The 23,950-nt window shown below is 54.8% G+C and overlaps 1 protein-coding gene across 1 annotated transcript in view; it reads left to right on the forward strand.

The window, feature by feature from the left end:
• Positions 1 to 834: 834 nt before the first annotated feature.
• The window catches only part of LOC147090011 (cohesin subunit SA-1-like), a 33,775-nt gene continuing 10,659 nt past the window's right edge, over positions 835 to 23,950 (forward strand). Inside the window, exons 1-8 of the mRNA XM_085977024.1 lie at positions 835 to 936; positions 1,339 to 1,428; positions 4,026 to 4,229; positions 12,586 to 12,656; positions 16,186 to 16,273; positions 18,308 to 18,388; positions 21,312 to 21,404; positions 22,281 to 22,449. Of these exons, the coding sequence (XP_085833150.1) occupies positions 835 to 936; positions 1,339 to 1,428; positions 4,026 to 4,229; positions 12,586 to 12,656; positions 16,186 to 16,273; positions 18,308 to 18,388; positions 21,312 to 21,404; positions 22,281 to 22,449 (898 nt within the window). The remainder of the gene's footprint in view (positions 937 to 1,338; positions 1,429 to 4,025; positions 4,230 to 12,585; positions 12,657 to 16,185; positions 16,274 to 18,307; positions 18,389 to 21,311; positions 21,405 to 22,280; positions 22,450 to 23,950) is intronic.

Consider the following 23,950-nt stretch of genomic DNA (forward strand, 5'->3'; position numbering starts at 1 on the left):
CATAGGCTTGTCTCGCCTCCCCTTAAATGCATCTATACTGTTCGCTTCAACCACTCCCTGTGCTAGCGAGTTCGCGTTCTCACCATTCTCTGGGTAAAGAAGTTTCTTCTGAATTCCCTATTTGGTTTCTTGGTGACTATCTTATATTAATGGCATCTAGTTTTGCTGTTCCCCACAAGTGGAAACTCTGAGGTTATCGAAATGTTTCATAGTTGTAAAGACCTCTATTAGGTCACCCCCTCAACCTTCTCTTTTCAAGCGACATGACACCCAGTCTGTTCAGTCCTTCCTGATATGTCCACCATCGCATTTCTGGTCTCATCCTTGTACATTTTTTGTACTCCCTCTCTGGTGCCTCGATATTCTTTTTTATAATAAAGCGACCGCGACGGTTTGGGGCTCGGGCGTGAGGGTTGCAGGGTTCGGGGAGGGCTTGCGGGGGTAAGTTGTTCTTCCTCAGGTGTGGATCCTGCAGGATAGGGGGCAGCCCGCAGCGTGTTTCCCTGCTCCTCCTGCCCTCTCGGCATCAGCCAGCATCGAATTAGCTGCCGTCTGCTGGATGGGAATCTCGCCTGTTACAGTAGGAGGGAGCCTGGTCGTCTTCATATCACTCGGACCCCCCTCGGCCCATGTCCTGGTTACCCCCTCAATCCCGCTCTATTTCCCCCCCCCCCCGTCCCGAGAGGTCAGCATAGTGTTGATCAGGTGACCTTGGGCGGTGAGGGTTCAGCACGGTGTTGATCAGGTGACACGGGGGCTGAGGGGTCAGCACATATTGATCAGGTGACTGGGGGTGCGGCACGCTGCGCTCTCCCGCTCTGATTTCCATGTTCCATGTTTCAGCTGCTGACTGTGAAGGAGAAGAAGCAACAAATGGACGACCGGGTTAAACTGACGGAGCATCTGATCGTCATCATCCCACAGCTCCTGGCCAAGGTGAGGAGGGTGGGGGGGGTAGTGAACATCCCACAGTTCCTGGCCAGGGTGAGGAGGGGGGAGAGAACATCCCACAGCTCCTGGCCGGGGTGGAGGAGGGGGGAGAGAACATCCCACAGCTCCTGGCCAGGGTGAGGAGGGGGGAGAGAACATCCCACAGCTCCTGGCCAGGGTGAGGAGGGGGGAGAGAACATCCCACAGCTCCTGGCCAGGGTGAGGAGGGGGGAGAGAACATCCCACAGCTCCTGGCCAGGGTGAGGAGGGGGAGAGAACATCCCTCAGCTCCTGGTGTGGGCGGGGATGTCTACCGGGAAGGGGTGGAGGGGCGTTGATGCATTTATCTGGGGGTTTTCTGTTCACTGAGCGGAGATGTTTATTGTTGAATGATCCTTATTGTTTCAGTATTCTGCGGACGCCGAGAAAGTGGCAAATCTGCTGCAGATTCCGGGTTTCTTCGATCTGGACATTTACTGCAGCAGACGCCTGGAGAAGGTGAGACTGGGCGCATGAGGGGACGGTGCTGCGATGAACACTCCCCCACCCGGCCGCCCCTCGCTCGCCGCAATGACACCCGCCCCCACCCCCCGCACATGACGATGATCCTCTCCCTTCCCCGCCCCCCCCCACGATGATCCTCTCTCTCTCTCTCTCTCCCCCCCCCCCGCCCCACGATGATCCTCTCTCTCTCCCCCCCCCCCACGATGATCCTCTCTCTCTTTCCCCCCCCCACGATGATCCTCCCCCCCCGCCATGATCCTCCCCCCCGCCATGATCCTCCCCCCCGCCATGATCCTCCCCCCGCCATGATCCTCCCCCCGCCATGATCCTCCCCCCCGCCATGATCCTCCCCCCCGCCATGATCCTCCCCCCCGCATGATCCTCCCCCCCCGCCATGATCCTCCCCCCCGCCATGATCCTCCCCCCCCGCCATGATCCTCCCCCCCGCCATGATCCTCCCCCCCGCCATGATCCTCCCCCCCGCCATGATCCTCCCCCCCGCCATGATCCTCCCCCCCGCCATGATCCTCCCCCCGCCATGATCCTCCCCCCCGCCATGATCCTCCCCCCCGCCATGATCCTCCCCCCCGCCATGATCCTCCCCCCCGCCATGATCCTCCCCCCCGCCATGATCCTCCCCCCGCCATGATCCTCCCCCCGCCATGATCCTCCCCCCCGCCATGATCCTCCCCCCCGCCATGATCCTCCCCCCCGCCATGATCCTCCCCCCCGCCATGATCCTCCCCCCCGCCATGATCCTCCCCCCCGCCATGATCCTCCCCCCCGCCATGATCCTCCCCCCCGCCATGATCCTCCCCCCCGCCATGATCCTCCCCCCCGCCATGATCCTCCCCCCCGCCATGATCCTCCCCCCCGCCATGATCCTCCCCCCCGCCATGATCCTCCCCCCCGCCATGATCCTCCCCCCGCCATGATCCTCCCCCCCGCCATGATCCTCCCCCCGCCATGATCCTCCCCCCGCCATGATCCTCCCCCCCGCCATGATCCTCCCCCCGCCATGATCCTCCCCCCCGCCATGATCCTCCCCCCCGCCATGATCCTCCCCCCCGCCATGACCTCCCCCCCGCCATGATCCTCCCCCCGCCATGATCCTCCCCCCGCCATGATCCTCCCCCCCGCCATGATCCTCCCCCCCCGCCATGATCCTCCCCCCCGCCATGATCCTCCCCCCTCCGCCATGATCCCTCCCCCCCCGCCATGATCCTCCCCCCCGCCATGATCCTCCCCCCCGCCATGATCCTCCCCCCCGCCATGATCCTCCCCCCCGCCATGATCCTCCCCCCGCCATGATCCTCCCCCCCGCCATGATCCTCCCCCCCGCCATGATCCTCCCCCCGCCATGATCCTCCCCCCCGCCATGATCCTCCCCCCGCCATGATCCTCCCCCCCGCCATGATCCTCCCCCCGCCATGATCCTCCCCCCCGCCATGATCCTCCCCCCCGCCATGATCCTCCCCCCCGCCATGATCCTCCCCCCCGCCATGATCCTCCCCCCCGCCATGATCCTCCCCCCCGCCATGATCCTCCCCCCCGCCATGATCCTCCCCCCCGCCATGATCCTCCCCCCCGCCATGATCCTCCCCCCCGCCATGATCCTCCCCCCCGCCATGATCCTCCCCCCCGCCATGATCCTCCCCCCCGCCATGATCCTCCCCCCCGCCATGATCCTCCCCCCCGCCATGATCCTCCCCCCCGCCATGATCCTCCCCCCCGCCATGATCCTCCCCCCCGCCATGATCCTCCCCCCCGCCATGATCCTCCCCCCCGCCATGATCCTCCCCCCCGCCATGATCCTCCCCCCCGCCATGATCCTCCCCCCCGCCATGATCCTCCCCCCCGCCATGATCCTCCCCCCCGCCATGATCCTCCCCCCCCGCCATGATCCTCCCCCCCGCCATGATCCTCCCCCCCGCCATGATCCTCCCCCCCGCCATGATCCTCCCCCCCGCCATGATCCTCCCCCCCGCCATGATCCTCCCCCCCGCCATGATCCTCCCCCCCGCCATGATCCTCCCCCCCGCCATGATCCTCCCCCCCGCCATGATCCTCCCCCCCGCCATGATCCTCCCCCCCGCCATGATCCTCCCCCCCGCCATGATCCTCCCCCCCGCCATGATCCTCCCCCCCGCCATGATCCTCCCCCCCGCCATGATCCTCCCCCCCGCCATGATCCTCCCCCCCGCCATGATCCTCCCCCCCGCCATGATCCTCCCCCCCGCCATGATCCTCCCCCCGCCATGATCCTCCCCCCCGCCATGATCCTCCCCCCCGCCATGATCCTCCCCCCCGCCATGATCCTCTCTCCCCCCCCGCCATGATCCTCTCTCTCCCCCGCCCCCCCACAAACGATGATCCTCTCTCCCGCCCCCCCACGATGATCCTGTCTCCCTCCCCCGCGATTATCCTCTCTTCCCCCCGCCCCCCATGATGATCCTCTCCCTCACCCGCACCCCATGATGACCCTCCGATGAGCCGCAATGATCCTCTCCCTCCCCTCCGCGATGACCCTCTCTGTTGCCGCCATCCCGCTCGGGCATATCCCTGCTCAATCTCTCTCTTGCCATTGCCAGTATCTGGATCTTCTGCTGAAGCAGATCCGGGACATTGTTGAGAAACACACAGAGATGGACGTGCTGGAGGCCTGTAGCCGGGCGTACTACACCCTGTGTAACGAGGACTACACCATCCATAATCGTGTGGACATCGCTCGCAGCCAGATCATCGACACCCTGGTCGGGATATTCACAAACTCCGTCGAGGACCTGCTGCATGAGGTAAGTCAGTCTGGGATATGGCTTTGCTGCCACTTGTAGGGACCACTAGTGTGAGCAGGGAAGGACTGGGGTTACTCCGAGCGCTAGTGTGAGCAGGACTGGGGTTACTCCGAGCACTAGTGTGAGCAGGGAAGGACTGGGGTTACTCCGAGCACTAGTGTGAGCAGGACTGGGGTTACTCCGAGCACTAGTGTGAGCAGGACTGGGGTTACTCCGAGCGCTAGTGTGAACAGGACTGGGGTTACTCCGAGCACTAGGGTGAGCAGGGAAGCACTGGGGTTACTCCGAGCACTAGTGTGAGCAGGACTGGGGTTACTCCGAGCACTAGTGTGAGCAGGGAAGGACTGGGGTTACTCCGAGCACTAGTGTGAGCAGGACTGGGGTTACTCCGAGCGCTAGTGTGAACAGGGAAGGACTGGGGTTACTCTGAGCACTAGTGTGAGCAGGGAAGGACTGGGGTTACTCCGAGCACTAGTGTGAGCAGGACTGGGGTTACTCCGAGCGCTCGTGTGAGCAGGACTGGGGTTACTCCGAGCACTAGTGTGAGCAGGACTGGGGCTACTCCGAGCACTAGTGTGAGCAGGACTGGGGTTACTTCGAGCACTAGTGTGAGCAGGGAAGGACTGGGGTTACTCCGAGCACTATTGTGAGCAGGACTGTGGTTACTCCGAGCACTAGTGTGAGCAGGGAAGGACTGGGGTTACTCCGAGCACTAGTGTGAGCAGGACTGGGGTTACTCCGAGCACTAGTGTGAGCAGGGAAGGACTGGGGCTACTCCGAGCACTAGTGTGAGCAGGACTGGGGTTACTCCGAGCGCTAGTGTGAGCAGGACTGGGGTTACTCCGAGCGCTAGTGTGAACAGGACTGGGGTTACTCCGAGCACTAGTGTGAGCAGGGAAGCACTGGGGTTACTCCGAGCACTAGTGTGAGCAGGACTGGGGTTACTCCGAGCACTAGTGTGAGCAGGGAAGGACTGGGGTTACTCCGAGCACTAGTGTGAGCAGGGAAGGACTGGGGTTACTCCGAGCACTAGTGTGAGCAGGACTGGGGTTACTCCGAGCGCTAGTGTGAGCAGGACTGGGGTTACTCCGAGCACTAGTGTGAGCAGGACTGGGGCTACTCCGAGCACTAGTGTGAGCAGGACTGGGGCTACTCCGAGCACTAGTGTGAGCAGGACTGGGGTTACTCCGAGCACTAGTGTGAGCAGGACTGGGGTTACTCCGAGCACTAGTGTGAGCAGGACTGGGGCTACTCCGAGCACTAGTGTGAACAGGGAAGGACTGGGGCTACTCCGAGCGCTCGTGTGAGCAGGACTGGGGTTACTCCGAGCACTAGTGTGAGCAGGACTGGGGTTACTCCGAGCGCTAGTGTGAGCAGGACTGGGGTTACTCCGAGCGCTAGTGTGAGCAGGACTGGGGTTACTCCGAGCGCTAGTGTGAGCAGGACTGGGGTTACTCCGAGCGCTAGTGTGAGCAGGACTGGGGTTACTCCGAGCGCTAGTGTGAGCAGGACTGGGGTTACTCCGAGCACTAGTGTGAGCAGGACTGGGGTTACTCCGAGCGCTAGTGTGAGCAGGACTGGGGTTACTCCGAGCGCTAGTGTGAGCAGGACTGGGGTTACTCCGAGCACTAGTGTGAGCAGGACTGGGGTTACTCCGAGCACTAGTGTGAGCAGGACTGGGGTTACTCCGAGCGCTAGTGTGAGCAGGGAAGGACTGGGGTTACTCCGAGCACTAGTGTGAGCAGGGAAGGACTGGGGTTACTCCGAGCGCTAGTGTGAGCAGGGAAGGACTGGGGTTACTCCGAGCGCTAGTGTGAGCAGGGAAGGACTGGGGTTACTCCGAGCACTAGTGTGAGCAGGACTGGGGTTACTCCGAGCACTATTGTGAGCAGGACTGGGGTTACTCCGAGCACTAGTGTGAGCAGGACTGGGGTTACTCCGAGCGCTAGTGTGAGCAGGGAAGGACTGGGGTTACTCCGAGCACTAGTGTGAGCAGGGAAGGACTGAGGTTACTCCGAGCGCTAGTGTGAGCAGGGAAGGACTGGGGTTACTCCGAGCGCTAGTGTGAGCAGGGAAGGACGGGTTACTCCGAGCGCTACTGTGAGCAGGACTGGGGTTACTCCGAGCACTAGTGTGAGCAGGACTGGGGTTACTCCGAGCACTAGTGTGAGCAGGACTGGGGTTACTCCGAGCACTAGTGTGAGCAGGACTGGGGTTACTCCGAGCACTAGTGTGAGCAGGACTGGGGTTAATCCGAGCGCTTGTGTGAGCAGGACTGGGGTTACTCCGAGCGCTAGTGTGAGCAGGACTGGGGTTACTCCGAGCACTAATGTGAGCAGGGAAGGACTGGGGTTACTCCGAGCATTATTGTGAGCAGGACTGGGGTTACTCCGAGCACTAGTGTGAGCAGGACTGGGGTTACTCCGAGCACTAGTGTGAGCAGGACTGGGGTTACTCCGAGCACTAGTGTGAGCAGGACTGGGGTTACTCCGAGCACTAGTGTGAGCAGGACTGGGGTTACTCCGAGCACTAGTGTGAGCAGGGAAGGTTTGAGTAGCGAAGGACTGGGGTTTTGTGGATCTGAACGTGTCCTGGTTCCAGCTGCAATCATCTGTTTTCCATTCCTGTGCTGTCGAGGGGCTGGCTGGGCAGAGGGGTGGGTTGTGGGGGGAGGGCTGGGCAGTGGGTGCGCGCGTGGTCTGGGCAGGAGGCTTGCGGGGACTGGTCAGAGGGGGTTTCGTGGGGGGAGCTGGCCAGGGGGTGTGAAAACATAGAAGATTGGAGCAGGAGTAGGCCATTCGGCCCCTCGAGCCTGCTCCGCCATTCAATGCGATCATGGCTGATCATCCAAATTCAGTACCCTGTCCCTGCTTTCTCCCCATACCCCTTGATCCCTTTAGCCTTAAGAAATATATCCAACTCCTTCTTGAATATATTTAATGAATTGGCCTCTACTGCCTTCTGTGGTAGTGAATTCCACAGGTTCACCACTCTCTGGGTGAAGAAACTGCTCCTCATTTCTGTCCTAAATGGCTTACCCCTTATCCTTAGACTGTGACCCCTGGTTCGGGACTCCCCAACCATCGGGAACATCCTTCCTGCATCTAGTCTGTCCAGTCCTGCCAGAATTTTATACGTTTCAATGAGATCCCCTCTCATTCTTCTAAACTCCAGCGAGTACAAGCCCAATCGACCCAATCTCTCCTCATACGTCATTCCTGCCATCCCAGGTATCAATCAGTCTGGTGAATCTTTGCTGCACTCTCCCCATGGCAAGAACATCCTTCCTCAGATAAGGCAACCAAAACGGCACACAATACTCAAGATGTGGTCTCACCAAGGCCCTGTACAACTGCAGCAAGACAGCCTTGTTCCTGTACTCAAACCCTCTCGCTACGAAGGCCAACAAACCATTTGCCGCCTTAACCGCCTGCTGCACCTGCATGCTTACCTTCAGCGACTGGTGCACAAGGACGCCCAGGTCTCATTGCACTTCCCCTTCTCCCAATCTATTGCCATTCAAATAATAATCTGCCTTCCTGTTTTTGCCACCCAAGTGGATAACCTCACATTTATCCACGTTATATTGCATCTGCCATGTTTCTGCCCAATCACCCAACCTGTCCAAATCATCCTGGAGTTTCTCGGCATCCTCCTCACAGCACACACGCCCACCCAGCTTTGTGTCGTCTGCAAATTTGGAGATATTACATCCAGTGCCCTTGTCTAGATCATCATTAATATATATTGTGAATAGCTGGGGTCCAAGGACCGATCCCTGCGGTACCCCACTAGTCACTGCCTGCCACTCGGAAAAAGACCCGTTTATTCCAACTCTTTGCTTTCTGTCTGCCAACCAGTTCTCTGGGTCCCCAACTCTTTACAATCTATATTAACGATTTGGAGGAGGGGACCAAGTGTAACATATCAAAGTTTGCAGATGATACTAAGATGGGAGGGAAAGTAGTGAGTGAGGAGGACATAAAAAACCTGCAAGGGGACATAGACAGGCTAAGTAAGTGGGCAGAGATTTGTCAGATGGGATACAATACTGGAAAGTGTGAGGCTATGCACTTTGGCAGGAAAAATCGTAGAGCAAGTTATTATCTTAATGGCAAGAAACTGGAAAGTACTGAAGTACAAAGGGATCTAGGGATCTGGGGGTCCTGGTGCACGAAACTCAAAAGGTTAGTATGTAGGTGCAGCAAGTGATTAAGAAGGCCAATGGAATGTTGGCTTTCATTGCTAGGGGGATAGAATATAAAAATAGGGAGGTATTGCTTCAGTTGTACAAGGTATTGGTGAGACCGCACCTGGAATACTGCGTACAGTTTTGGTGTCCATACTTAAGAAAAGACATACTTGCTCTTGAGTCAGTACAAAGAAGGTTCACTCGGTTAATCCCGGGGATGAGGGGATGGACATATGAGGAGAGGTTGAGTAGATTGGGACTCCTCTCATTCTTCTGAACTCCAATGAGTAGCGATCTTATTGAAACTATAAGATTGTGAAGGGGGGTGGGTTGGATCGGGTGGATGCGGGGAGGATGTTCCCGATGATGGGTGAAACTAGAACTAGGGGGCATCGTCTTAGAATAAGGGGCTGCTCTTTCAAAACTGAGATGAGGAGGAACTACTTCACTCAGAGGGTGGTAGGTCCATGGAATATGCTGCCCCAAAAAGCTGTAGAAGCTACATCATTACATAAATTTAAAACAGAAATAGACAGTTTCCTAGAAGTAAAGGGAATTAAGGGTTACGGGGAGCGGGCAGGAATTTGGACATGAGTCTAGGTTCGGATCGGTCATGGCCCTGTGAGTAGCGGAGCGGGCCCAGGGGCCGTGTAGCCTGATCCTGCTCCTATTTCGTGTGTCTAATTCTGTTAGATGCAGGAGATGGTTCTGTGATAGTAGATTGGCGGTTAGGATCAGATCAGCCATGATCTTATTGAATGGCGGAGCAGGCTCGAGGGGACGATTGGCCTACTCCTGCTCCTATTTCTTATGTTCTTATGTTCTATCCAAGACAATACCTTGCCCCCAATCCCATGTGCCATAACTTTACACGCTAATCTCTTATGCGGGACCTTATCGAAAGCCTTCTGAAAGTCCAAATACACCACATCCACTGGTTCTCCCTTATCTATTTTACTAGTTACATCCTCAAAAAATCCCAGTAGATTAGTCAAGTACGATTTACCTTTTGTAAATCCATGTTGACTTTGTCCGATCCGGTCACTTTTTTCCAAGTGCTCTGATATTACATCTTTTATAATGGACTCTAGCATTTTCCCCACTACCGATGTCAGGCTTACCGGTCTGTAATTCCCCGTTTTCTCTCTACCACCTTTTTTGAACAGTGGGGTAACATTAGCTACCCTCCAATCCATGGGTACTGTTCCAGATTCCATCGAATGTTGGAAGATGACCAGCAATGCATCTACTATTTCTAGGGCCACTTCCTTAAGTACCCTAGGATGTAGATTATCAGGCCCTGGGGATTTATCAGCCTTCAATCCCATCAATTTCCCCAACACCATTTCCCTAGAAATACTGATTTCTTTCAGTTCCTCCCTTTCATCAGCATCAGACCCTATGTTCCCCGACATCTCTGGGAGGTTATTTGTGTCCTCCTTTGTGAAGACACAACCAAAATATGTATTTAATTGGTCCGCCATTTCTTTGTTTCCCATTATAAATTCCCCTGATTCTGACTGCAAGGTACCTACGCTTGACTTCACCAATCTTTTTCTCTTCACATATCTATAAAAGCTTTTACAGTCAGTTTTTATGTTCCCTGCAAGCTTACTCTCTTCTATTTTCCCCTTCTTAATTAATCCCTTTGTCCTCCTTTGTTGAATCCAAAACTGCTCCCAATCCTCAGGTTTACTGCTTTTTCTGGCCAATTTATATGTCCTCTTCTTGGATCTTATGCTATCCCTAATTTCCCTGGTTAGCCACGGTTGGGTCACCTTTTTTGTTTTATTTTTATGCCAAACTGGGATGAACAAATTTGTTTGCCATTGCCTATCCACCGTCAACCCTTTGAGTGACATTCCCCAATCAATCCTACCCAACTCGTACCTCAGACCATCGTAGTTTCCTTTATTTAAATTTAGGACCCTAGTCTCCGAGTCAACTACTTCATTCTCCATCTTAATGAAGAATTCGATCATATTATGATCGCTCCGACCCAAGGGGCCTCGTACAACAAGATTGCTAATTAATCCTTTCTCGTTACATAATACCCAGTCTAAGATGGCCTGATCTCTGGTTGGTTCCTCGACATATTGGTCCAGGAAACCATCCTGTAAACACTCCAGGAATTTCTCCTCCACAGTATTGTTACTAATTTGGTTAGCCCAATCTATATGTAGATTAAAGTCACCCATGATGACTGCTGTGCCCTTATTGCACGCTTCTCTAATTTCCCATTTAATGCCATCCCCAACCTCCGCCTTACTGTTTGGAGGTCTATATACCACTCCCACTAACGTTTTCTGACCCTTGGTATTTCTCAGTTCTACCCATACAGATTCCACATCATCAGAGCTAATATCCTTCCTTACTATTGTGTTAATCCCTTCTTTAACCAGCAATGTTACCTCACCTTCCTTTCCTTTTTGCCCATCTTTCCTGAATATTGAATACCCCTGGATGTTGAGTTCCCAGTCCTGGCCTTCCTTGAGCCACGGTTCCGTAATCCCAAACAAATCATATTTGTTTACCTCTATTTGCGCAGCTAATTCATCCACCTTATTACGAATGCTCCTTGCATTAAGACACAAAGCCTTCAGGCTTGTGTTTTTAACGCTCTTAGACCTACTAGAATTATTATTTACTGTGGCCATGTTTGATTTAAACCGTTGATTTCTCTGACTGCCACTTTTGTTTTTCTCCTTCCTATCTTTTGCTTTTATCCTTGTTTCCCTTTCCTCTGTCCCCCTGCTCAGGTTCCCAACCCCCTGCCATTTTAGTTTAAACCCCCCCCGAACAGCACTAGCAAACACTCCCCCTCGGACATCGGTTCCAGCCCTGCCCAGGTGCAGACCGTCCAGTTTGAACTGGTCCCACCTCCCCCAGAACCGGTTCCAATATCCCAGGAATTTGAATCCCTCCCCCTCGCACCATTCCTCTAGCCACGTATTCATCTGAAATATCCTTCTGTTTCTACTTTGACTAGCACGTGGCACTGGTAGCAATCCTGAGATTACTACCTTTGAAGTCCTATTTTTTAAATTTACCTCCTAACTCCCTATATTCAGCTTTTAGGACCTCATCCCGTTTTTTACCTATATCGTTGGTACCTATATGCACCATGACAACTGGCTGTTAACCCTCCCCTTCCAAGATGTTCTGCAGCCGCTCTGAGACATCCTTGACCCTTGCACCAGGGAGGCAGCACACCATCCTGGAGTCTCGTTTGCTGCCGCAGAAACACCTATCTATTCCCCTTACAGTAGAATCCCCTATTACTATAGCTCTACCCCTCTTTTTCCTCCCGTCCTGTGCAGCAGAGCCACCCCTGGTGCTAGGAAGTTGGCTGCTGCTGCCTTCCTCTGATAAGCCATCCCCCCCCCGCCCCCACCAGTACTCAAAGTGGTATATCTGTTTGAGAGGGGGATGGCCACAGGGGACCCCTGTGGGTGCAGTTTAGGGCCAGGGTGGTGGGGTGGACCGACCAGGGGCACGGGAGTACTAGGCCGTGGTGTGGGGGCGTTGGGCAGGGGTGTTCAACCTGTTCTGATGGTTATAACCTCTCAGTTCTTGCATCATCCTTGTGAGTCATTTTTGCACCTTCTCCAATAAGTGTGCTGGTCTGTACCCCGGTGAGTGTGTGTGTGTGTGTTGTGAAGGAGATTCCCGTTCACCCATCACCCCTTTGCTTGCTGACCTGCATTGGCCTCCTGTTCAGCAACGCCTCGATTTCAACATTTTCATCCTTGTTTTCAAATCACTCCATGGCCCTCGCCCCTCCCTATCTCTGTAATCTCCTCCAGCCCTACAACCCTCCTAGCTCTCTGCGCTCCTCCAATTCTGGCCTCTGGAGTATCCCCGATTTTAATCGCGCCATCATTGGCGGCCGTGCCTTCAGCCGCCTGGGCCCTAAGCTCTGGATCTCCCTCTCTGCCTCTCTCCTGCCTTAAGACGCTCCTTAAAACCTACCTCTTTGACCAAGCTTTTATCGTCATCCGTCCTAATATCTCCTTATGTGGCGCGGTGTCAGACTTTCTTTGATAACCTTCCTGTGAAGAGCCTTGGGACATTTTGCTACGTTAAAGGAGCTTTATAAATGAGCGGTGCTGAGAGTGCGGCTCGCTGTGCGGATGTGACTGATGGTGATCTTTGTGGTTCCAGGTGGGAGAGCCTGATGAGGATAATCTGTACACTGTGGCCTCGTCACTGAAGAGAATCGCAGCCCTCTACAAGTAAGTGCGGCATTTTGTTCGAGTGAGCCTGGAGCCCCCGGGAATGAACCAGGCAGTGTGACCGTGAGCTGCCTGGACCCCCGGGTATAAACCAGGCAGTGTGACCGTGAGCTGCCTGGACCCCCGGGTATAAACCAGGCAGTGTGACCGTGAGCTGCCTGGACCCCCGGGTATAAACTAGGCAGTGTGACCGTGAGCAGCCTGGACCCCCGGGTATAAACCAGGCAGCGTGACCGTGAGCTGCCTGGACCCCCGGGTATAAACCAGGCAGCGTGACCGTGAGCTGCCTGGACCCCCGGGTATAAACCAGGCAGCGTGACCGTGAGCAGCCTGGACCCCCGGGTATAAACCAGGCAGTGTGACCGTGAGCTGCCTGGACCCCCGGGTATAAACCAGGCAGTGTGACCGTGAGCAGCCTGGACCCCCGGGTATAAACCAGGCAGTGTGACCGTGAGCTGCCTGGACCCCCGGGTATAAACCAGGCAGTGTGACCGTGAGCAGCCTGGACCCCCGGGTATAAACCAGGCAGTGTGACCGTGAGCAGCCTGGACCCCCGGGTATAAACCAGGCAGTGTGACCGTGAGCAGCCTGGACCCCCGGGTATAAACCAGGCAGTGTGACCGTGAGCAGCCTGGACCCCCGGGTATAAACCAGGCAGCGTGACCGTGAGCAGCCTGGACCCCCGGGTATAAACCAGGCAGTGTGACCGTGAGCAGCCTGGACCCCCGGGTATAAACCAGGCAGTGTGACCGTGAGCTGCCTGGACCCCCGGGTATAAACCAGGCAGTGTGACCGTGAGCTGCCTGGACCCCCGGGTATAAACCAGGCAGTGTGACCGTGAGCTGCCTGGACCCCCCGGGTATAAACCAGGCAGCGTGACCGTGAGCAGCCTGGACCCCCCGGGTATAAACCAGGCAGCGTGACCGTGAGCTGCCTGGACCCCCCGGGTATAAACCAGGCAGCGTGACCGTGAGCAGCCTGGACCCCCCGCCCCCCCCCCCCCCCTTTTACTACCCTGTAGTGGAATCCATCAGGTCTGGGAGATTTATCTATCCCCGTGTCCCATTATTTTCTCCATTGTCATTTTTAAAAACTTGTATTAAACCCAATTTTAGTTTCCCTTCTATCACACTTACTTTCTATCCATTTTAAAGAGGATAAACTATTTGTTAAATAATCTGCCATGACCTTGTTGTGCATTCCCGTACTGCCTGCGCCTGTCCATAATGGACCCACACCTTCCCCGGCCCCTCTCTTACTCTTAATATATTTAGAAAAATACCTCCCACTGATTCATAGAAACATAGAAGATAGGAGCAGGAGAAGGCCATTCGGCCCCTCGAGCCTGCTCCGCCATTCAATGCGATCATGGCTGATCATCCACATTCAGTACCCTGTCCTTGCTTTCTCCCCATATCCCTTGATCCCTTTAGCCTTAAGAAATATATCCAACTCCTTCTTGAATATATTTAATGAATTGGCCTCAACTGCCCTCTGTGGTAGAGAATTCCACAGGTTCACCACTCTCTGGGTGAAGAAATTCCTCCTCATTTCTGTCCTAAATGGCTTACCCCTTATCCTTAGACTGTGACCCCTGGTTCTGGACTCCCCGACCATCGGGAACATCCTTCCTGCATCTAGTCTGTCCAGTCCTGTTAGAATGTTATAAGTTTCAATGAGATCCCCTCACATTCTTCTAAACTCCAGCGAGTATAAACCCAATCGGCCCAATCTCTCCTCGTACGTCATTCCTGCCATCCCAGGTATCAGCCTGGTGAATCTTTGCTGAACTCCCTCCATGGCAAGAACATCCTTCCTCCGATAAGGCGACCAAAACTGCACACAATACTCAAGGTGTGGTCTCACCAAGGCCCTGTACAACTGCAGCAAGACATCCTTGCTCCTGTATGGATTTGTTAAGGGTATGTCACACATACACAGAATCCCCACAGTGTAGATAGAGGCCATTTCGGCCCATCGAGCCTGCACCGACACATATCCCACCCTATCCCTGTAACCCCACGTATTTAATCCCCTAACACTAAAGGTCAATTTATCATAGCCAATCAACCTAACCCGCACATCTTTGGACTGTGGGAGGAAACCGGAGCACCCGGAGGAAACCCACGCAAACACGGGGAGAATGTGCAAACTCCACACAGACAGTCGCCCGAGGCCGGATTCGAACCCGGGTCCCTGGCGCTGTGAGGCAACAGTGCTAACCACTATGCCACCGTGCCCCCTAAATAGTCGTGCCTGACTAAACTCGTTGAATTATTTGAGGAGGTCACTAATAAGGTAGGTAAGGGAGTGTCTGTGGATGTTGTCGATACGGACTTCCAGAAGGCATTCGATAAGGTTTCACGTATTAGCAAAAATGAGAGGGCACGGAATTGGAGGCAGCGTTTTGACTTGGGCTGAAAATTGGTTGGGAAGCAGGAGGCAGACGGTGGGGATAATGGGTATCTACTGAGATTGGCAGAATGTGACGTGGTGTTCGCCTGGGATCTACTGGGGCCTCAACTTTTCACCAAATTTATTAACGATTTGGATGAAGGAATAGAGAGCCGTATATCCACGTTTGCTGACGACACTAAGTTAGGTGGCACAGTAAACTGTGCAGCTGGGAGCAGGAAGTTGTAAAGGGACATCTGAAGATTCAGTGAGTGGGCAAAACTGTGGCAAATGGAGTTCAGTGTGGGCCATGGTGAGGTCATCGACTTTGGACCCAAGACGGTCAAGTGGGCGTATTTTCTAAATGGTGAGAAGCTGGGAACTGGAGGAGGAGCCGAGAGATTTAGGGGTCCATGTACACAAATCACCAAAAGCTGGTGGACAGGTACAGAAAATAATGACAAGGCCTTTATCGCAAGAGGGCTAGAATACAAAGGGGCGGAAGTGATGTTACAACTGTGCAGAGCTCTGGTGAGACCCCATCTGGACCCTGCGTTCAGCTCTGGGCCCCGCACCTCCGGAAGGGTATATTGGCCTTGGAGGGGGTGCAACGCAGATTCACCAGGGGCTTAAAGGGTTAAATTATGAGGACAGGTTGCATAGACTAGGCTTGTATTCCCTTGAGTATAGATGAATGCAGGCCCCACATTGGACTCCAGTCACCTGAGAACTCATTTTTAATGTGTTAGCAAGTCACCCTCGGTTCCGAGGGACTGCCTAAGAAGATAGATTAAGGGGTGATTTAGTTGCGGTTTTTAAGATGATTAAAGAATTTGATAAGGTAGCTGGAGAGAAACTATTTCCTCTGGTTGGGGGGGGAGTCCAGAACAAGGAGACCTAACCTTAAAATGAGAACCTGGCCATTCAGGGGCGATGTCAGGAAGCACTTCACACACAGGGTAAAGGAACTCTGGAACTCTGTGTGGTCTGTTCGCTATCTCTGGCTGCTGCATTGGCATTATGGCCATCTCCTACCCCAGCCCTGCTTCCTAAACTTCTTTGTGATCGAGACGGACATAGCTCCGTCTCCCCGAGTGAGGCCTGACGTTGCTTATCTGCCTGTTTGTCTTTACAGTGCCCATGACCTTACCAGATGGGAGCTGTTCGACAACTGCTGCCGCGTCCTGGAGCGAGGGATTGACACCGGGGAGATACCCGAACAGGTAAAGCAACACACCTGTGTGCTTAATTAGCTACTTGTTTAACACCGCACGAGGTGCTTTATAATGCTCGGTCAGTGATTTTGGGTTTCCCCGGTCGAAAGTGCTGTTCATCAGACATGAACTCTAAGTGTGGGCCCAGCACATATATCAGGGACTCTGAGTCCCTGCCCCTTCGTACAGGTTCTGCTCGACAAGGGACCATCAATGGACAATGGATAACTGTCGACGCCACTGTTACACTGAACGAGAGACTCTGGATGTCCCAAAGAGCTTTACATCCAATGAAGTCCTTTTTAGAGTCCATTTGGCTTGGACACCCAGGAGAACTCCCCTGCTCCTCTTCGAAATAGTGGCCACAGCATCTTTTACATCCACCTGAATGGGCAGCTGGGACCTCGGTTTATCGTCTCAGCTGAAAGACGGCACCTCCGACAGTGCGGCTCTCCCTCAGCACTGCCCCTCCGACAGTGCGGCGCTCCCTCAGTCCTGCCCCTCCGACAGTGCGGCGCTCCCTCAGTACTGCCCCTCCGACAGTGCGGCGCTCCCTCAGTACTGCCCCTCCGACAGTGCAGCGCTCCCTCAGTACTGCCCCTCCGACAGTGCGGCGCTCCCTCAGTACTGCCCCTCCGACAGTGCGGCGCTCCCTCAGTCCTGCACCTCCGACAGTGCGGCGCTCCCTCAGTACTGCCCCTCCGACAGTGCAGCGCTCCCTCAGTCCTGCCCCTCCGACAGTGCGGCGCTCCCTCAGTCCTGCCCCTCCGACAGTGCGGCGCTCCCTCAGTCCTGCCCCTCCGACAGTGCGGCGCTCCCTCAGTCCTGCACCTCCGACAGTGCAGCGCTCCCTCAGTACTGCCCCTCCGACAGTGCGGCGCTCCCTCAGTCCTGCCCCTCCGACAGTGCGGCGCTCCCTCAGTCCTGCCCCTCCGACAGTGCGGCGCTCCCTCAGTCCTGCCCCTCCGACAGTGCGGCGCTCCCTCAGTCCTGCCCCTCCGACAGTGCGGCGCTCCCTCAGTCCTGCCCCTCCGACAGTGCGGCGCTCCCTCAGTACTGCCCCTCCGACAGTGCGGCGCTCCCTCAGTCCTGCCCCTCCGACAGTGCGGCGCTCCCTCAGTCCTGCCCCTCCGACAGTGCGGCGCTCCCTCAGTCCTGCCCCTCCGACAGTGCGGCGCTCCCTCAGTCCTGCCCCTCCGACAGTGCGGCGCTCCCTCAGTCCTGCCCCTCCGACAGTGCGGCGCTCCCTCAGTCCTGCCCCTCCGACAGTGCGGCGCTCCCTCAGTCCTGCCCCTCCGACAGTGCGGCGCTCCCTCAGTACTACCCCTCCGACAGTGCGGCGCTCCCTCAGTCCTGCCTCTCCGACAGTGCGGCGCTCCCTCAGTACTGCCCCTCCGACAGTGCGGCGCTCCCTCAGGACTGCCCCTCCGACAGTGCGGCGCTCCCTCAGTACTGCGCTCCCTCAGTACTGCCCCTCCGACAGTGCGGCGCTCCCTCAGTACTGCCCCTCCGACAGTGCGGCGCTCCCTCAGGACTGCCCCTCCGACAGTGCGGCGCTCCCTCAGGACTGCCCCTCCGACAGTGCGGCGCTCCCTCAGGACTGGTACAGGGAGTGTCAGCCTGGATTATGTGCTCAAGTCTCTGGAGCGGGACTTGAACTCACGACCTTCTGACTCCGAGGAGAGAGCGGTACCCACTGAGCCACGGCTGACACATTATGAGGGGCCCTGGTCACCTCTCAGTGAAGTCTTGTCATATCTGTTGAGCGTGCGGTCACAGCCGCCAGGGAGAACTCTGCAAATGCCTCACAAGCCCCAGCGTTCCCTTGCACGCCCATTTGGCAGGGCTGGAGCAGGGTATGTAGGAGTTTGCTGAATGTGGTTTGCAGCTGAGTCCTGGTGCTCCACGCCAACACCTCCAAAATAATCTGCAAATCACTATCTGTTGGAGCAGACTGATTCTCACTCTGGGTCCGGCTGGCTGAGTTGGACCGAATCTTGTTAAAGCCTGGTGGTGATGCTCTTTCTCTGTCTCTCTCCCCAGATCATCGTTCAAGCGCTGCTTTGTGTTCACTTTCATGTCCTCTGGGGACTGGCCATCATCTCAGAGTACCCAGCGACCAAGGTAATAACGGCAGCCCTTGTGTGGTGGGAGTGTTTGATGGGGACAGTGTAGAGGGAGCTTTACTCTGTATCTAACCCGTACTGTACCTGCCCTGGGAGTGTTTGATGGGACAGTGTAGAGGGAGCTTTACTCTGTATCAACCCGTGCTGTACCTGCCCTGGGAGTGTTTGATGGGACAGTGTAGAGGGAGCTTTACTCTGTATCTAACCCGTGCTGTACCTGCCCTGGGAGTGTTTGATGGGGCAGTGTAGAGGGAGCTTTACTCAGTATCTAACCCGTGCTGTACCTGCCCTGGGAGTGTTTGATGGGACAGTGTAGAGGGAGCTTTACTCTGTATCTAACCCGTGCTGTACCTGCCCTGGGAGTGTTTGATGGGACAGTGTCGAGGGAGATTTACTCTGTATCTGACCCGTGCTGTACCTGCCCTGGGAGTGTTGATGGGACAGTGTAGAGGGAGCTTTACTCTGTATCTGACCCGTGCTGTACCTGCCCTGGGAGTGTTTGATGGGTATCTGAAATGGGAAAGTGTTCTATTCCATTACTGACATCCTTCTGAAAACCGTTAATAAATTCCTCCAGTAAATATTGCTACGTTCAGATTTACATCGCTGGGGGAGTCTGTGCTGTGCTGCCAATTAATTCCGATATTAAATTGTGCCATTGCACCGTCGCTGGCACTCTGATCAACTTTCCCCAAACTCTTCCAATGTTTCTATTTCAAATATTGATTCACTTCCCTATTCTGGCCTGTTGCTTTCCCTGTGTCTCTGATTGGCTGTTCCATGACCTAACCACCTGTATGTGTGTGTATTCTTGAAATTACTGGCTCACCAACTAGTGGGAATAAGTTTTCCTGATTGTAGCTCCTCGAAAGCCCCGGATAATTTTGATCCCCTCTACCCAATCTTTTAACTTGCTTCGTTTTGACGCGAAGGACCCCAGTTTTTCTCTGCTCCTCCGATCCTTTTAAAGTTCTGCCTTCTATTTGTGTATCTTTCCCCTCTTTACAAACTGCATTATTTCACATTTGTTTCGGCGAAATTCCAGCTGCCATCCGTCCGCCCAACCTCGTCAGTCTGTGTCCTCCTGAAGTCACAGTCACCCCACCCACCCCGGCCTCCCCACCCCGCTAGTGAACCACACTCGCTACTTGTCAATCAGCTGTAACCTTTGACCTGGTGCCCCAAGTGCCGATGAATATTGAGAGACACAGGCCCGGGCGGGGGGGTGTGGGTGATCACCACTGTTTACATCCCTCCAGGCTGCAGAAATATCAATTCCCCTCTACGCCACCCCTTGTCCTTTAACCAACTTCCTGACCATGCTGTTGTCCAGCTATATTGAAATGTGGGCTTTACTGTTAAATTGAGCAACCAGTCTGCCGCTGAAACTGACCAATCTGATTGTTCCATTCCCCCGCCCATCCTGTCAAGTAACTGACACTGCTGAAATAACTTGGTGGAAAAGCACCGTGTGTCACCAGCTACTAAAAACATCCCAGTAAATGCTCGAGAGTACAGTGCGTGTTCCTGGAGCAGCCCGCACAGTGTTGCTGGTCCCTGGTCAGTGTTGGTTGTCCAGGACCAGCTCCTGTATTGGGACTCACTGGAGCTTGATTTCAAAGCTTTCCCCAGAGTATTGTTGCATAGAAACATAGAAAAAATGGGAGCAGGAGTAGGCCATTCGGCCCTTTGAGTCTGCTCCGTCATTCAATATGATCACGGCTGATCCTCTATCTCAATACCATATTCCCGCTCTCTCCCCATACCCCATGATGCCTTTTGCGTCTAGAAATCTAACTATCTCCTCCTTAAATATATTCAGTGACTTGGCCTCCACAGCCTTCTGTGGTAGAGAATTCCACAGGTTCACCACCCTCTGAGTGAAGAGATTTCCCCTCATCTCAGTCCGAAATGTCCTACCCCGTATCCTGAGACTGTGACCCCTCGTTCTAGACCCCCCAGCCAGGGGAAACATTCTCCCTGCATCCAGTCTGTCTAGCCCTGTCAGAATTTTATACGTTTCAATGAGATCCCCTCTCATTCTTCTAAACTCTAGTGAATACAGGCCTAGTCGACCCAATCTCTCCTCATACAACAGTCCTGCCACCCCAGGAATCAGTCTGGTGAACCTTCGCTGCACTCCCTCTATGGGAAGTATATCCTTTCTTAGCTAAGGAGAGCAAAACTGCACACAGTACTCCAGGTGTGGTCTCACCAAGGCCCTGTACAACTGTAGTAAGCCATCCTATATATTGCCTATATTTTCACCCTCTGCTGATACTTTGACGGGCAGCAATCAGGCAGCACCAGTCACAGCAAGCCCTTCCCACCTTTGTTTTGGCGGGGGAGTTTCAGGATGAATAAAGGGGAAGGCACAACGTGCTGGGACATTTTATGATTGACAGCGAGTCTGGCCATTCACATAAGGTGCCAGAGGGCTGTTTATAAACCCCGCCCCTACACCCATTAAAGTTTCTGCCGATTTTTTTATGCAAGTACATCAAAGCAATTTAAAACATGAACTTTTAAACTTCACCCGAGGAGCCTTCGATAGGCCGAATGTCACTAATTGTGCCCCAGTTAATGCAACTACCCTACTGATCATAGTGAGTTATTTGTGACTGGTCTATCTGTAGGTTTATTTTCCAGAAATCACTAACAAAGTCTTCACTGTCTGAGCACATCTGTCCTTTTTCCAAGTGCTGCCGGTGGAGGCACGGGCTCCTCCGTTCACCCGACCCCACCCGTGCGACCGTCACCCCTGCTGCACGCAAGCAATGCCACGGGGCGGTCTGCAGTAGCAGGGACAGTTGGCCGCACTGGGGGCCTGGGTGAGCCGGGGAGGGAGCTGTGCAGGAATGGGGGTGGGGGAGAGATCGGATTAGTATCGCCATTTAATGTGCACTTGCTGCCGTCCGCAGGAGCAGCTCGTCCGACTGAGAAAACAACGCAGTGCAGTCTTCACAGTGTGTCAGCAAGGACTGTCCAACATCAGCACCAGAGTGAGAGAGCAGGTCAGTGAGCGCGAGGGAGAGCGTGCGGAGTGACGCCCGACCCCTGACCCACCCACAAACCCCGACTGCCTCCCACAAACCGACCGGGCCTCGAAGACCCCAAGAGTCAGAGCGTACCGTGGGGTGGGTGGGGTGGTGAAGCGGCGCACAGCTGTGGGACTACACCCCAAAGAGTCAGTGTGTACTGGGGGAGCTCAGAGCTGTGGGACTGTACCCCGAGAGTCAGTGTGTACTGGGGGAGCTCAGAGATGTGCGACTGTACCCCAAGAGTCAGTGTGTACTGGGGGAGCTCAGAGCTGTGGGACTGTACCCCAAGAGTCAGTGTGTATTGGGGGAGCTCAGAGCTGTGGGACTGTACCCCAAGAGTCAGTGTGTACTGGGGGAGCTCAGAGCTGTGGGACTGTACCACGAGAGTCAGTGTGTACTGGGGGAGCTCAGAGCTGTGGGACTGTACCACGAGAGTCAGTGTGTACTGGGGGAGCTCAGAGCTGTGGGACTGTACCCCAAGAGTCAGTGTGTACTGGGGGAGCTCAGAGATGTGCGACTGTACCCCAAGAGTCAGTGTGTATTGGGGGAGCTCAGAGCTGTGGGACTGTACCCCAAGAGTCAGTGTGTACTGGGGGAGCTCAGAGATGTGCGACTGTACCCCAAGAGTCAGTGTGTACTGGGGGAGCTCAGAGCTGTGGGACTGTACCCCAAGAGCCAGTGTGTACTGGGGGAGCTCAGAGCTGTGGGACTGTACCCCAAGAGTCACTGCGTACTGGGGTGAGCTCAGTGTCTCTGGTTACAGTGTGATGGCTCTGGTGCGTACAGAGCACTGATTGAGGTTTAGCTCCGTTTCTCGGCTGCTGATGGTCCTGTCTCAATCTGCCGCAGTCCTTCACCCTGCTGTGTGACCTGCTGGTGATCTTCAGCTCACAGATGACGCGGGATGGTCACGAAGAGCTGCAGCCCCTGGTGTTCTCTGCGGACCTTTCACTGGAGTCTGAGCTGCTGAGCTTCGTCATGGACCACGTGTTTGTGGAATTGGAGGAGGACGGAGATGGTGAGGAGAGACTCCAACTGCCCTTCACTAGGCTACGCGGTACACTCATCACCCCTCCCGGCCTCTGCCCCGCACACCCTATGGCCTTTGCCCTTCGCCCCCCGTGTGTCCCTCCGTGTTCCCCCCCCCCCGCCCCCCTCCGTGTTCCCCCCCCGCCCCCCTCCGTGTTCCCCCCCCCGCCCCCCTCCGCGTTCCCCCCCGCCCCCCTCCGCGTTCCCCCCCGCCCCCCTCCGCGTTGCCCCCCTCCGCGTGCCCCCCTTCGTGTTCCCCCCCCCCTCGCTCCCCTTCCCCGTCTCCCTGTGTACTTTTGTGGGACTTACTCCCCCGGCCTCGTTTAGCTTTAATTCATAGAAACATAGAAGATAGGAGCAGGAGTCGGCCATTCGGCCCCTCGAGTCTGCTCTGCCATTCAATGAGATCATGGCTGATCATCTAAACTCAGTACCCTGTCCTTGCCTTCTCCCCATATCCCTTGATCCCTTTAGCCTTAAGAAATATATCTAACTCCTTCTTGAATATATTTAATGAATTGGCCTTCTGTGGTAGAGAATTCCACAGGTTCACCACCCTCTGGGTGAAGAAATTCCTTATTTCTGTCCTAAAAGGCCTACCCCTTATCTTTAGACTGTGACCCCTGGTTCTGGACTCCCCGACCATCGGAAACATCCTTCCTGCATCTAGTCTGTCCAGTCCTGTCAGAATTTTATAAGTTTCAATGAGATCCCCTCTCATTCTTCTAAACTCCAGCGAGTATAAGCCCAATCGACCCAATTTCTCCTCATACGTCATTCCTGCCATCCCAGGTATCAGTCTGGTGAATCTTCGCTGCACTGCCTCCATGCCAGGAACATCCTTCCTCAGATAAGGCGACCAAAACTGCACACAATACTCAAGATGTGGTCTCACCAAGGCCCTGAACAACTGCAGCAAGACATCCTTGCTCCTGTACTCGAATCCTCTCGCTACGAAGGCCAACATGCCATTTGCCTTCTTAACCGCCTGCTGCACCTGCATGCTTACTTTCAGCGACTGGTGCACAAGGACACCCAGGTCTCGTTGCACTTCCCCATCTCCCAATCTATTGCCGTTCAGATAATAATCTGCATTCCTGTTTTTGCCACCAAAGTGGATAACCTCGCATTTATCCACATTATACTGCATCTGCCATGCATCTGCCCATCACCCAACCTGTCCAAATCGTACTGGAGTTTCACAACATCCTCCTCACAGCTTACCCTCCCACCCAGCTTTGTGTCGTCTGCAAATTTGGAGATATTACATTTAGTTCCCTCATCTAGATCATTAATATATATTGTGAATAGCTGGGGTCCAAGGACCGATCCTTGCGGTACCCCACTAGTCAATGCCTGCCACTCGGAAAAAGAGCCATTTATTCCAACTCTTTGCTTCCTGTCCGCCAACCAGTTCTCTATCCAAGTCAGTACCTTACCCCCAATCCCATGTGCCTTAACTTTACACGCTAATCTCTTATGCGGGAGCT

The sequence above is a fragment of the Somniosus microcephalus genome, unplaced genomic scaffold, assembly GCF_052327205.1.
Source record: "Somniosus microcephalus isolate GS21.2 unplaced genomic scaffold, FLI_Smic_1.0 unresolved_chr4, whole genome shotgun sequence".
NCBI classification, from domain to species: Eukaryota; Metazoa; Chordata; class Chondrichthyes; order Squaliformes; family Somniosidae; genus Somniosus; species Somniosus microcephalus.